The 12,627-nt window shown below is 41.8% G+C and overlaps 1 protein-coding gene across 1 annotated transcript in view; it reads right to left on the bottom strand.

Moving 5' to 3' along the window:
* The window catches only part of Ube4A (Ubiquitination factor E4A), a 35,595-nt gene extending 23,336 nt beyond the window's left edge, over window positions 1–12,259 (bottom strand). The window contains exons 1-8 of the mRNA XM_050179002.3: window positions 12,106–12,259; window positions 11,391–11,671; window positions 8,762–8,859; window positions 6,475–6,630; window positions 5,562–5,697; window positions 3,908–4,125; window positions 1,813–1,998; window positions 642–759 (exon numbers count right to left, since the gene is read on the bottom strand). Of these exons, the coding sequence (XP_050034959.1) occupies window positions 642–759; window positions 1,813–1,998; window positions 3,908–4,125; window positions 5,562–5,697; window positions 6,475–6,630; window positions 8,762–8,859; window positions 11,391–11,667 (1,189 nt within the window). The 5' untranslated portion in view covers window positions 11,668–11,671; window positions 12,106–12,259. The remainder of the gene's footprint in view (window positions 1–641; window positions 760–1,812; window positions 1,999–3,907; window positions 4,126–5,561; window positions 5,698–6,474; window positions 6,631–8,761; window positions 8,860–11,390; window positions 11,672–12,105) is intronic.
* Window positions 12,260–12,627: the final 368 nt, after the last annotated feature.

The following is a 12,627-nucleotide window of genomic DNA, read 5'->3' as shown; positions in this document are numbered from 1 at the left end:
GTATGGCTGGACATATGAAAAGCGATTGTTTCTACCATTTTACCTTGCACAAAAAATTGTCTCAAGTAGCTTTTGTAAAGATCTAAATGGCGTATGCAGTTATCTGTACGGGTCATGCTGGCCAATTTATTTCCCCAATTATGAAATATCAAATTATGGGGTTTAATATCCCAAAGCGACTCAGTGACTCTCAGTGAATTATAATTTCCTGGTTTTTTTTAATGTGCACTTCAAGCTGAGTACATGGGCATTTTTGCAGTTTGTCCATACCCCAGTGTGGTCGCTGTGTCCAGGAATCAAGCCTGCAGCCTTGCGATCAGCAGCAGAGCACCATAGCCACTGCACCACCGTGGCAGGTGGTTTCCGTGCTTCGAGCAATGACCATTAAAGGTATGGGTTAAATGTTTAAATGTGGGGGAAGGCTACATGTGCGGAAATATGGTACTATGAGTACCAGTTTGGAGAAATGAACAGAAACTTGTGAAGCATTTACAAAATACTGGCCCATACTGTATATTCCTTAGTGTTGCTGACAGTGCTGAGGCAATGTTAAAGCAAAGCATGATCAAAGAGCACAGGTATGGCCTTTGCAAATTGTGCATTTCGTTTCAATAAGTAGATAGTAAACTGTTGGCATTCACCTGCACAGGATTCGATGCACCGACCAAGCCACGTCAGCGTCTTGTTGCGGGTCTCTGCAGACAGTCGCAATAGGGTGTAGAAGATGTTGTGCATGTCTGCAGCGAGCCCTTTCAGCGGCTGCAAGCATAAAATTTGTTGCCATAGCCTCTTTGACACCTCTTGATGACAGAGACACAAAAACACACAAAAAAATGCAAGATTTGCCATAACTGCTATTTCTCTAAGTACTGTACAAAAAAATGTGGCTTTGCCCAGTTGCATGTCAAAACAACACTAGTTTTTCTACAGGCTCTTACCAGTGATTGACACCGCGTAAGGCATCCTAGAAATCTCACTGGGAAAAAGATAGTTGCTTAGGAAGATGAGAAGGTGTTACCCGAGAACTTGAGGGTACAAGTCAAACACTCTACCTCAGAGATATGAGTTACCATAGAGCATCGCAAGAAACCACTTGCAGTTTGTGCAACAGAATTTTACCCCCATGAAGCTTGCCACCACGTGACAAGATAACAACTCTGTTGCTGAAGCACGTGTCGCTTCAAGTACAGAGTGCTGCTGTAGTCTTCAACAAATGCAAATGTATAAAAACGATGCTCTTTCTACAAGGGGTTGTTAGCATGGTCTCCAGTACAAGTTCTTTTCGTGTCTAAAATGGTATTGTCATGGAGTTTACAGACTGTCAAAAAGGACGTGGAGCACAAACAAAAGGGAAGAATCGCAAGATGGTGGTTCTGCACAGTTGTTAGCAGTTGATGTCACTTCTTCGCACTTAGGGTGAAACTGCTGACATTTTGTTTCTAACATGAAGGCAGCCATGAAGCCTTGCTCAGGCTCGATATTCTGGTTTGATATTTATTTTTCTCTTGTACGGAGTCATTGCCAAACAAGATAATGATCAAGACAGGTGCATGCAGGCAAAAGTTATAATGCTGTTTCCCACCTCAGAAAAGATTCAAGCATCTCTGCACAATGCCATAAAAAGTGCAGTGGACCATTCAAGCATAGTGGCCTGAAGAAATTACCTTTTTGGCTCTTTTTTGTTTAAGCTTTAGTTTTCTTAGTCAAGCCCTCGTTATAATGTTTCAATTTTCCTGCAAGAGCATTATTCTATGCACAAAACACTTTACACCAAGAACGTCCCGACTATGCCATATAAAAAGGACTACTTACCAGCCAGAGGTTACTTTCTGTGATGGAATGTTCCTGCATGGTGGACTGAGAAGGTGTCTCAAAGAACTCAAAGGGGTCTGTTTCCCTGCGTGGCAGGCACGACACGCAGAGCGGTGAGCCCAGCAAGCTTTCTTGGAAGCTCCGAAGGTCACCTGTGCCCGACGGGGTGCTGAAGTCCAGCATTGCCTGTGAAATGTTGAGCACAGCCCACTTCACAGGAATGCACCAAGCCAACAAAAAATTTGGTACTGGGAAGGATGACAATGCACTTGTAACACTTATGATCATTATTATAATTAGTAGAAAGGCCTTTCTTACTGCTATCCAATTCTTACACCAGTGGTCTGAAGTCTAAAGATAAACCTCCTAAACCAAACAGCAAACATTTTAGTTCGGCAATAGCTATCTCATACAACCTTAAAACACTGTAAACCGGTTACTGAAACCAAAAAATTAGGAAACTATAAGCAACATGCCAAATTCAGGTTCTGATTTCTATCATGTGAATATTCACAATAAAATGAAAAAAGAAAGAAAGCCACAACCAAGGAACTGAAGCAAACACTACAGTGCAATAACATTGACTAAGACAATAAATGCTGCTTTTTCATAAACCACAACTTTTATTTCTGCTAGATTAGTGCTGTTTGTTCAACCATTATTTACAAGGTAGCTATTTTTGTTATTCAATTACAATTTAATACACAGCCTTGTAAAGTTCGTCAAACATAATCAACAATACCCAACCAGAAGTGCGTCTGGCACAAATGAGTAACGGCATACCTCTATATTTACAAACAGTGACCATGTCAATTCAGTGGACAGGCAACGTGCTAAGCTGGAAAGAGTTACATGCACTGACCTGCCACATCGTCTTATTAAAACTCAATGAACCCTGTACAGCGTGTTTTTTCCTCCTCCTGTTATCTTTAAGCGGCACTGCTGGACACATGCCAGTTCTAGTGACCTTCAAGGCCATTGACACTCAGCAAGCTGCAGAAGTGAGCCGAATAAGAATGTTAACAACCTAAGGCAAAGACCTGATCTAAATCACTCATATTTTTGCTGATAGTGCTGGCACATAGGAAAAAACGAGAGGCCAGACGTTTTACTGACGAGGACCAGCATGGCGACAATATCAGATGACCAAACAAGTGAGATCAAAACTGTGAGAGCAAAACAAGTGAGAGCAAAATCCATGCAACCAGCTTGCTTTACTGTTGTAAAATGGACTGCTAACAAGGCACGGTTTGATCATGCTGAAGCAGCTGAACACTCACCAGTCATTAGGCACTATGACATTTCAGTAATACACTGATTTAATTTAGAACATACCTGCTAGACCTAAAGGAATAAAGCACTGTTCTGTAAACTGCATGAGGTAACACTGAATGGCAACATGCAACAAGTCATCAATGGCAGAAAATGAAAATAGCTTATTACTTTAATACACAGATGATACTGCTGTACATGACTGCATATTCAAAAAGGCCACAGTTATTTAAACAAAATAAATTTTCTCTTAAGAACTAGCATTTTTCATTCAAGGCCCCCCCCCACCCCCCTTCTCATTGTTGTTGATTTGCTCAATATTCCACAGAGTGTTGCAAAGGTGAATTGGCTTGGATGCATGACTGAAGCAAGCAGCATTAAACATGGACGCTAGAATGAACAAAAGATGTGACAGGACACGCGCAGTACTCTCAAATGAACCTCTCACCCTAGGCAATGGTTTAAGCATGTAGATTAGAAGATGAAAAGTAACAAATTCATATAAACTAATAATTAAAAAGCCAATTGGCTACCATCATCTTCAACATAAGGTTTAGTTTATAGTACAGCAAGTGCTTTGGCAGCTTTCATTCTTTATGGTATATGTCGTAAGGTATATTTTAATTACAAATCCTACACTTTTACTACAGAGCAATTACAGAAAATAGTCCTTCAACAGTAGATCAGGAGCCTCAGTACACGAGTAGAAAAAGCAAATAAGTTCTATCTTCAGGCAGCTCTGACTAACTATATATATAGCGTGCACCAAAAGCTAGATATGCCCCAGTAACAAAGATTGCTGAATAGCTGCAGCAAAACTCACTGTTGCCATGGATGTGGACTGGGTGAAGTATTTGAGTATGTTGAGCAGCACAAAGAGATCACGACTGGCGATGGACACCCTTGCAAAGCGTGCCCGGAGAATGTCGAATGAGTGCGACAGCACCTCCAGAAGAGACACCTGTTCCTCCCCAGCGTCAAAACGCTGCTTTATGCAGTCGGCACACTTCCGCAAAAAGCTCTCCAGATGTTCCTGATGCCCTGAGGATTAAAGCCGCATTTGCGTTTGTTAAATTTTAGTACTGAAAGTCCATGAAAAAAAAAGCACTTTTGTATTTTAAACCAGCTCACACTGAACCAGCCCTAAAGGGGGCTATTGGATGCATCTTTTGTTTTTATTCAAAAGCCTTTACAGTTTACTGTATATTGCTATGATGACATCGCATCAGGCTGTAAAAACAACATACAGAGTGTCCCACATAACCTTAGCCACACATTAAAAATATGCAAATACGACGTAGCTGGACAGAGCCAAGGTAATGTTGTTTGCCATCGCCTGGAGATATTCAGATTACTTTTTGCATTTATACTTATTACATAATTAGTCTTAATTAATAAACTTTTCAAATATTATAATTAGATGAAAAGTGTCAATGAGAAAATTGTAGAGCAGCATGAAAAACTCCCGATACAGCTTTCTGTTACGTGCAGCATAAGAATGTTTTTCTGAGCATGAGAGAAGCCTGTGAATACACGGGCTTGCAAACGGCCAGTCACGTAGAAACCTGTCATACAACTCCTCCTTTTGCTCAGAATGTGCATGGGGGTCTGATTCATTCATATCCACAATGAAGCACTTGACAACTGGCTGCCTCCCACCAGTGGCAAGTGACCTCTTCGGCCACTTTCTTATCCCATTTTCTGGTTATTTCTACATTTTAAGTACGTATAAGGAGAGTTAATTTTCCCTATTATTTCCTGGGCTTAATTGTCTGTTTGCTTCATGCAGTTGTAAGTAACAAAAGACCGAGTCCCTCGATTCTGCTTGTCCTTCGTGCTTAGAGTTCTGGAAGGATGCCACATTTACCTCTGCTAGAAAAATACAAAATGTGCTATAAGTGTGCCTGATAGGGCTTATGTTGCTCTTTGCTTAAAAGAAAATAAACAGTATAGGTAACACATATTTAAAAAGCTTTCCAACTTAAAAAAATTATGCACGAAAATGATAGGTGCATAAGTGCTCGTGAGGCACCATTAGAAGTGGATCTGCCTTTTTCTTCCGATGTCAGATGACAAGGCTACTAGTGACCACAAAGGTTTAAGTCTTTGTTAGCCACATTAGTTTTAGCTCACTTGTATTTTATGCTATAAGGACTACTACTGATCATGAAGGGTGAAGTCTTCAATTAGTCTTGCACATTTGAGCTGTGCCATAAAAGTACAAGCTAGCCACCTAGTCAGCCTGCATTTTCTTAACCCAAAATACTGCAGCATATCCATCCTTCTAGAAGGCAATTATGATTAGCTGGCAACACACTTTCCCAAAGTTATTGTACTCATGTATTGTATGTGACGTGAAGGTGTAATGACAGCTTTTGCTCTCACATTATTATATGTAAGCCAATGCACATACAAACTAAAGGAAACCTTTCAACCTACATTTAGTTAAAAAAGAAAAAAATCATCCAGCTACTTGCCTGAGCTATCATGGTACTCTTCCAAAAGGTAGAACACTTGCTCCTGTATCTTTTTGCCAGGGTAAATGTCACAGTGGCAAAGGCATGTTGAAGCTTGGCAAACAATTGTTTTCTCAATGGTTCTGAAATCTTCATTCTGTAAGCAAATATTAAAAACTAGGTTGGCCAAATGATTTGGAACTGTAATGAGCAATGTGTCACTTTAAATGCATCACAAGCCGATCTTGTGAAAAAGACCGAAACAACATTAGACAAAGTGCAAATAATACCGCAAAAATTAGATCTGCTCAATAAGAAACAAAAGGAAAACAATGTTCTTGGCTAACAGGCATGTATCCAAAATAAAAAGCATTTAAACTGGAAGTTGGTTATGAAGGCAGCTAAGCCATGCTAAAATGAATTTGCTGCTGCAAAAGACAAAGAAGTGGACCTGGAAGACAAACACATTGGTACTAGTACTTTTTGCCATTCATTATATTGTGCCTACTGTTGTTCTGTTTTCATCTTTACCACATTCAAACAAGCCTGAGTTATTACATTTTAGCACCAGTGTCACATGTTCACACAGTGGTCATAGAAGGCCATTGAAATTGCCGAGCTTGTTCACGAAGATCTAAATAGATAAAGTAACCAGGGCACAACTGAGTAAATTACTTGTTCTACAAAGTCTTCATTGACATTATTTCACATCTGTGTATGATTGTGCCTGCTAGTCGAATGGTACACCCCTGAGTATTTCAACATAATGTGTTTGCACAAGCTGTATCCTACAGGTACAGTATTTACAAACAGTATTAACAAAAAATTTCACATAGTATGTGCAGCACAGTTGCTATAATAATAATAATAATAATAATAATAATAATAATAATAATAATAATAATAATAATAATAATAATAATAAAAAACGCACCTTTAGTTTGGACACTGCTTTTTGAAGCCTGAAGTAGCATTGGTACAGGTAGAAGAAAACCCTGTGCTCTGATGCATCAGCAGTTTCACTCGCAATTGTGCTTTTGCGTACGATGTGGTGCTGGGGATCGTCTAGGACAAGCCTCTCGAACACCACCTGAAAAAGGTCAGTTTATGTCACATAAACCTCCTGTCATACGAAACATTGTTAGAAATTTTACTCACAAAACCATGGCATGACCATCACGCAGAAAGAAATGCAACGACTTCTTTTTTTGGCAGACTTATTAGCAAAACGAAACTATTGTGAGGAGTCATAGGATGACACTGTCACTACACCAGCTAGTACAAAACACACCGACGCACTACTGTGGGAAGAGTTGCATGAGTAAAATGATGGGCTTGTCATATTTGTGAGAGGAAGATTCCTATTTTCACTTACCAAGATTAGGTGGTGCAGCTTATGAAGAAGTAAAATTTTAATATAAATTCCTTGACATTTTCAAATTTAGACTTCAATGGGGCTGTTGTAAGGTTACGGCCATTACACAAGCATATACAGGAGCACAAGGTTGCCAGGGGAGTGCCACAAGGCTCAAACAAAGCTCTGGTCACACATAGTAGCCCGTATGCTTTTGATAGACAATGCATTTGTATGAACTGCAGTAGCTGTACAAGAGCTGTTGATTGAGAACCAGTGCCACAAGTTTTACCAACATTTTAGTAAACAGGAGGAATGAAATTATGAATGCAGTATTAAAGAAAAAACTTGAATGGTTGGCGAGTAAACAATTCGCTGATACTAGGAGCACAAAAATTAACTGCTATCTTTTGTTCTCAGTTTGTGCATGTTTTATTTCGTCACAATGTGCCATATATTAAAAAAAAAAAAATTCAAGGGGCCCTTAGTTATCACTGGATGAATGCGAAGGCATTGCGGCCATGTCAGCAGAAGCACGGCGACATCCGGTGGTGCCACTGATGGAGTCATGTGACTCGAGCGGCCATGTCAGAAGTGCGGCGACGTGCGGTGGCGCCACTGGCGGTTTCGCGTGACTCAAGTGGCCATGCCAGTGAAAGCACCATGACGTGACCAACAGTGTTCATCACAACGTGTGCACAACGCAAGGTCGTAGGTTGGACTCCCACCAAATGTCGTGGGTTCGTATTCCTTAATTACCTTGGCCTTCATTAACACTGAAGGTCATGGGTTTGACTCCCACCAAAGGTTGTGGGTTCGTATTCCTTCATTAACACTAAAGGTCGAACTTTGCCTTCATTTACACCAAAGGCCATGGGTTTGACTCCCACCTAAGGTCATAGATTTGAGTGCCTTAATTAGCACTATCTTAACCGTGCCTTAATTAACATCACCTTCAATGACACCAAAGGTCGTGGGATCGATTCCAACCAAAGGTGAAGGGTTCATAGCATATTTGTACTATCATGTGATCATGCCCACAATGCCAGGTTTTCCGCCTCATGAGCCATTTAATGCTACCGCATTAATAATCTTGCTGCCATAAGCATGGACTTTGTTATTACTTGTAATGATTAAAGGAGCATTGCAACACTCTTTCAAACATATAAGGAAGTGTTTGCAATACGTAGACAATACGGCAATGAACACGCGAGCCAAATATTATTCCACTGTGTGTAGCAAGGAAGCCACAATCTCTTATAAAAGATGTCTGACTCACTTCTGCAGTTTTCAAGGCACCCTCTATTATGCCCCATGTGTGATGTCGTAGACTCATGCGACAGCACACGGCCATTGAGCGATTGCTCATGATCATGAGTCACTCCTGAGAGAAAGCTTGCACATGCATGCGCACCCTTCCAATCTTCTAGCAAACAGGAAAGCAGCGGCTGTTAACGTCTGTCCTGTCAATGCTCCTCTGTTGCCCCCGGGCACTCTCACAGATGCCAACATTGAAGGGTTATCATTAGTGCATTGCAGAGAGAAGAAAAAGTAAGGAAGGAGCAACAGGCAGGGCACTGCTATCAGCACTGTCCCAGCTGAGAAGAAACACCATGTTGAAAAGAAATAAGGAATGTAAACACTGCACTCTTCATACCTGCATTATGATTGGGTCCTTTTAAATTTTTTTTAATATGTTATATATGATATATTAATAGAAAGGCATCACACTCAATTCAATGCATTCTAATTTTTGAGAGAAAGGAGTTGGAAGGCAAACTTCCATATGCACCTCGAATGTCTACCTAAGCACCTAAAGTGGCAGCGACACAAATACACATGACTGGTACAAATCACCAATTCTTACCTCGTCAAGAATATCAAGTTCAAGGCACTTCTTGGAATCCCTAAATGCCTCTAGGAGAACGCAGCAGGGACCCTTGCTAGGCCTGGAACCGATGTCACCTGAAATAAGTTTGTGTGAATGTGCAAAGCAAAGCACAATCTTTTATGCCACACATTAGCAAGGAGACAGAAACAGAACTCAGGTGATTGTGATTCTATGAGAAGAGAAGTAAGACTGATAATTTACTAAAGCATAAATTCTGCCAAATACTTTTGTGTTTCCGGGTAATAAAATGACAACAATGCAAGTACGAAACACACATGCCTGATTAAAGAACAAAAATGTGAAAGTATATACTCTATCCCGCAAGTAATTTGCGGTGCTGCCGAAGGCACGAGGCATACACGGGCAATACACTTCCACAGTGGAATATAGTTTACAAGCATAACTATAATTGTAATTATTTGCAATTGTAGATGTAATTCATTGTAATGTAATTGTAATATCTAATTAGTGGGTTTCGTTTTTGCTTGGTACATGACATGCAAGGACCTTGGCCCATGCATGTTGCATGCTGCGAATTCAGCAACCACTCAGCAGGCATCGCAGTCCAAGTGAACACGTCTCGAGGGGCATTGAGCCTTCCTATTTTACAAGGAGTCCTGCAGCTTCAACAGTGCTGCGAATGACTTGCGAGATGGAATACAGGTGTACAGTGCGGCAACATCAAATTAAAAAAAAACTGACTCGCTATTCCGGCCCGGCAAAGCTGTTCAAATCCACCACTAGAACTGCTGAGGGAGGTATGCAATGCTTTATTGCTTTAGAGTAATAGGACTAATGGTAATTTTTGCAGAACACTGCCGCTGCTCGTATTGCCATTTCTTTTCCCTTTGCCGCTCCTCGGGAGTCTTAACTATGCGTTGCCTACCTATAGCAGCGCTGCAACAACAATGAAATCAGTTGCTAGGTTGGGTCTTTTATATATGAAAGGCTGGTGATGTCACTCCTCACATCACAAGCTGCCATTGCCACGGCAAGTTGCACAACAGTAATCTTTACCGAGAAATGTATGCGGGGTGCACTACATGCTTCACATTAACAGGAGCGCCTTATCATCAAAGATGTGTTTTGGATGCTTGTTTTGTGCTTGTACTTCACTGGAATGAATGCAGTGTTGTATGTTGTATGCATGATGCTATATAATGTATGCACTTATTGCTTCAATTGCTGACGGTATTTTTTTTCCGCGAGCATGCGCCGAGAAAAATTCCGACCAACCAGAGGCTAAAAGCTTCACTGTAAAGTGTATTTCTCATTTTCCACACAAATGGCCTTTCACTTTTGCTAATCATATTGTTTTTTTTCCATTCATAACCACACTTGCTAAGCTGCTGGTAGATGTGTGATTAAATAAACAGCTTTCATGTGGATTTTGGTTACTGTGGAAATCCATGGTTAACCGTAAGCAACATGGTATGTGTCAAGTGAGACAATAACAAATGCAATCTGGCACCGTGAGCAGCCTAAAGACATGTACAAAACTTTGCCTAAATGGCCACAAGCAAGCTTTGACTTTTGTACTCAGATAAGAACCTAATAAAGATATTCAATGAAGACTAGGCAACTCCTCACAGACATACAAAAGAGGGTATGTACAAGCTCTGACTTGGGAAATATCATGTTTAGAAAAAGTGCCATAACTCAAACAGCTTAAATTGTTCAACATCAAAACATTTTATGCAGTGAATATTTCAGCCATATCTAGGCTGAGAGAATAAATGAGTGTATTGGGAATATGTAAAAAAAGAAAAGAATATCCTTACTTTCTGTGGGTCACAAACATGGCGCAAGTAGAGGCTAGCCCCCATATAAAGTGCAAGTGATGTGTGTGTGTGTACACGTGTCAAACAAGACTTGATAGGTCGCCAATTTCATGAGCAGATTTAAGGCAGGTTTATTTATTGATATATACAGAGTGATAAGTGATAGTTGTGCTCACGGGTTGGTCACGATTAAACGCGTGATGATCCCATTTATATTCGCACCAAACGTAAACTCTGATTTATGAAGCTGGAATGGAGAAAACCGCACTGTTATATGACAAAATATGAATTACAACACTTGCGTCATAAAAAACGCTTTGTAGTTGCTGTGCAAGCGGAGCACAGCAAAACAAACTGCGCAGCAAATCTCGTTTTTCATGTTACTCGCTCACCTCGTAATGCGTCACAAACGCGAGGAGTATCCTGAACTGAAACGCTTCCCTGGCAGCGCTGTTTTGCAACTTGACTGAACAATGTTAAATGAACCGTGCGTTACGCAATTTGTTCTGCCCGCCATAACTTTCTTCGCGGGTGTTATGGGTCAATGCCACAGCACGCGTCGCAAGCGTTCTGCCGTCGAGGGTTGTTTAAAGCACAGCATCGCATTTGGCCATATCCACTGGCGTGCTTTCGTGATTAAAATCTGGTTCCGGAGTTTCGCAATGGACCTGCTGACGCTGAAGGCAAGCGACAATCGCGCAGTCTGACGCCTGCACCGCGGCTAGTTCCGATACGATCGCGCACTTCCGCAACGCTCCCGTACAAGAAAAAAAGAAAGGAGAAGGACAAATACAATGTTGAGCTTAAATACGTGGGCTCCATACCTGACACGACGACCCTGAATATATCCTCGAGTGCGGCCGACAACAATTGCTGTTCGTCGGGCACGATGCCGCTGGTTACGTGGCTTCCCGACGTGATAATTTCAGGTGGCGAGCTCTCGCTGGACTCCATCCGACGAGTAGCGAGGTCCTTCTCGGTGACTGCAAGTGGGAAATCCCGGGAGGACACCTCGGCGGAGTTCTGGACAAAGGCCTGCACGTCCACCATGGACGGGAAGAGGGCCGCGAACGGGTTCCGAGCCATGTCCGAGTCCGACATGGTGCTGCGGGAACGCAGGAACGGTCAAGGAAGGCGGCTCGACGGCAATTCCGTACATCCAACCGCGGCTACTTTCACTCCTACACTTTCTCTCAACGAGGCCACTGAACTCAATGACCTAGAAGCAACTGGGAAATCCTGCGCGCACAGGTGTTGTTTTGAGAGGAGTCTAGCGACCGCCAGCGTATTGTAGGACACCGGGGCCAAGGTAGGAAGTGAATGAGCGAATATGGGTCAGCCACTGCCGCCTTGCCTTGACGGCAGACTTGGTCTTCCGTGCCTCGGTAGCTGATTTCGCACAGTGAAATTCGTGTGCGCACTACTCGCGATATCTGCAAACAGCAGCTCAAGCTGCGTTCTACATGTTCGCGGTAGTTCTGAAGAAACAGACGATGCGTTAAGCGGCGATCAGTGCCTTTCTCGCTGACGTGTACTTACTTAGTTTGTCAGTAGAGGTTACAGAAACTCCCGCTAAAGTCTCCCAAGGACAGACGATGAAACAGGTGTTTACGCACCAGCTCAACTGCCAAATCCTACCCCACTGCCATTCCTGTGAATCCACGCACTGGTGGCGAGGAGAAGCAGCAGAGTGAAAGCTATTGAAAGAGAGAGTTTGATGAATCAGCCGCCACTCGTGTAAATGCGTGTGAAACGGTTTCGTATTTCGGGTCGGTCTCTCTCTCTCTCTCTCTCTCTCTCTGCGCATTTGTACACTTTGCACTTACAAATGCAATAACGCAACAATTTGTATATTTTCTTGCAGTAATTAACTTTTTTATTGGAGTTTGTTTATCTAGGCTCATTTTGTTGTTCGTCATGCAAGGTGATTTTTGCGTCTTTGCTAAGATGTTATGTAATGTCAGTTTGTAATTTAAAATTTGAAGGCGGTTGTTACGTCTTACTAAACACAAAAACAAAAATGTTCTTGCTCTATCTTTTATTTATTTTTAAATAATATAA

The sequence above is a fragment of the Dermacentor andersoni genome, chromosome 5 (assembly GCF_023375885.2).
Source record: "Dermacentor andersoni chromosome 5, qqDerAnde1_hic_scaffold, whole genome shotgun sequence".
Lineage (NCBI taxonomy): Eukaryota > Metazoa > Arthropoda > Arachnida > Ixodida > Ixodidae > Dermacentor > Dermacentor andersoni.
Note: the sequence above shows the minus strand (reverse complement) of the source record. Positions and strands in the feature narration are given on the sequence as shown.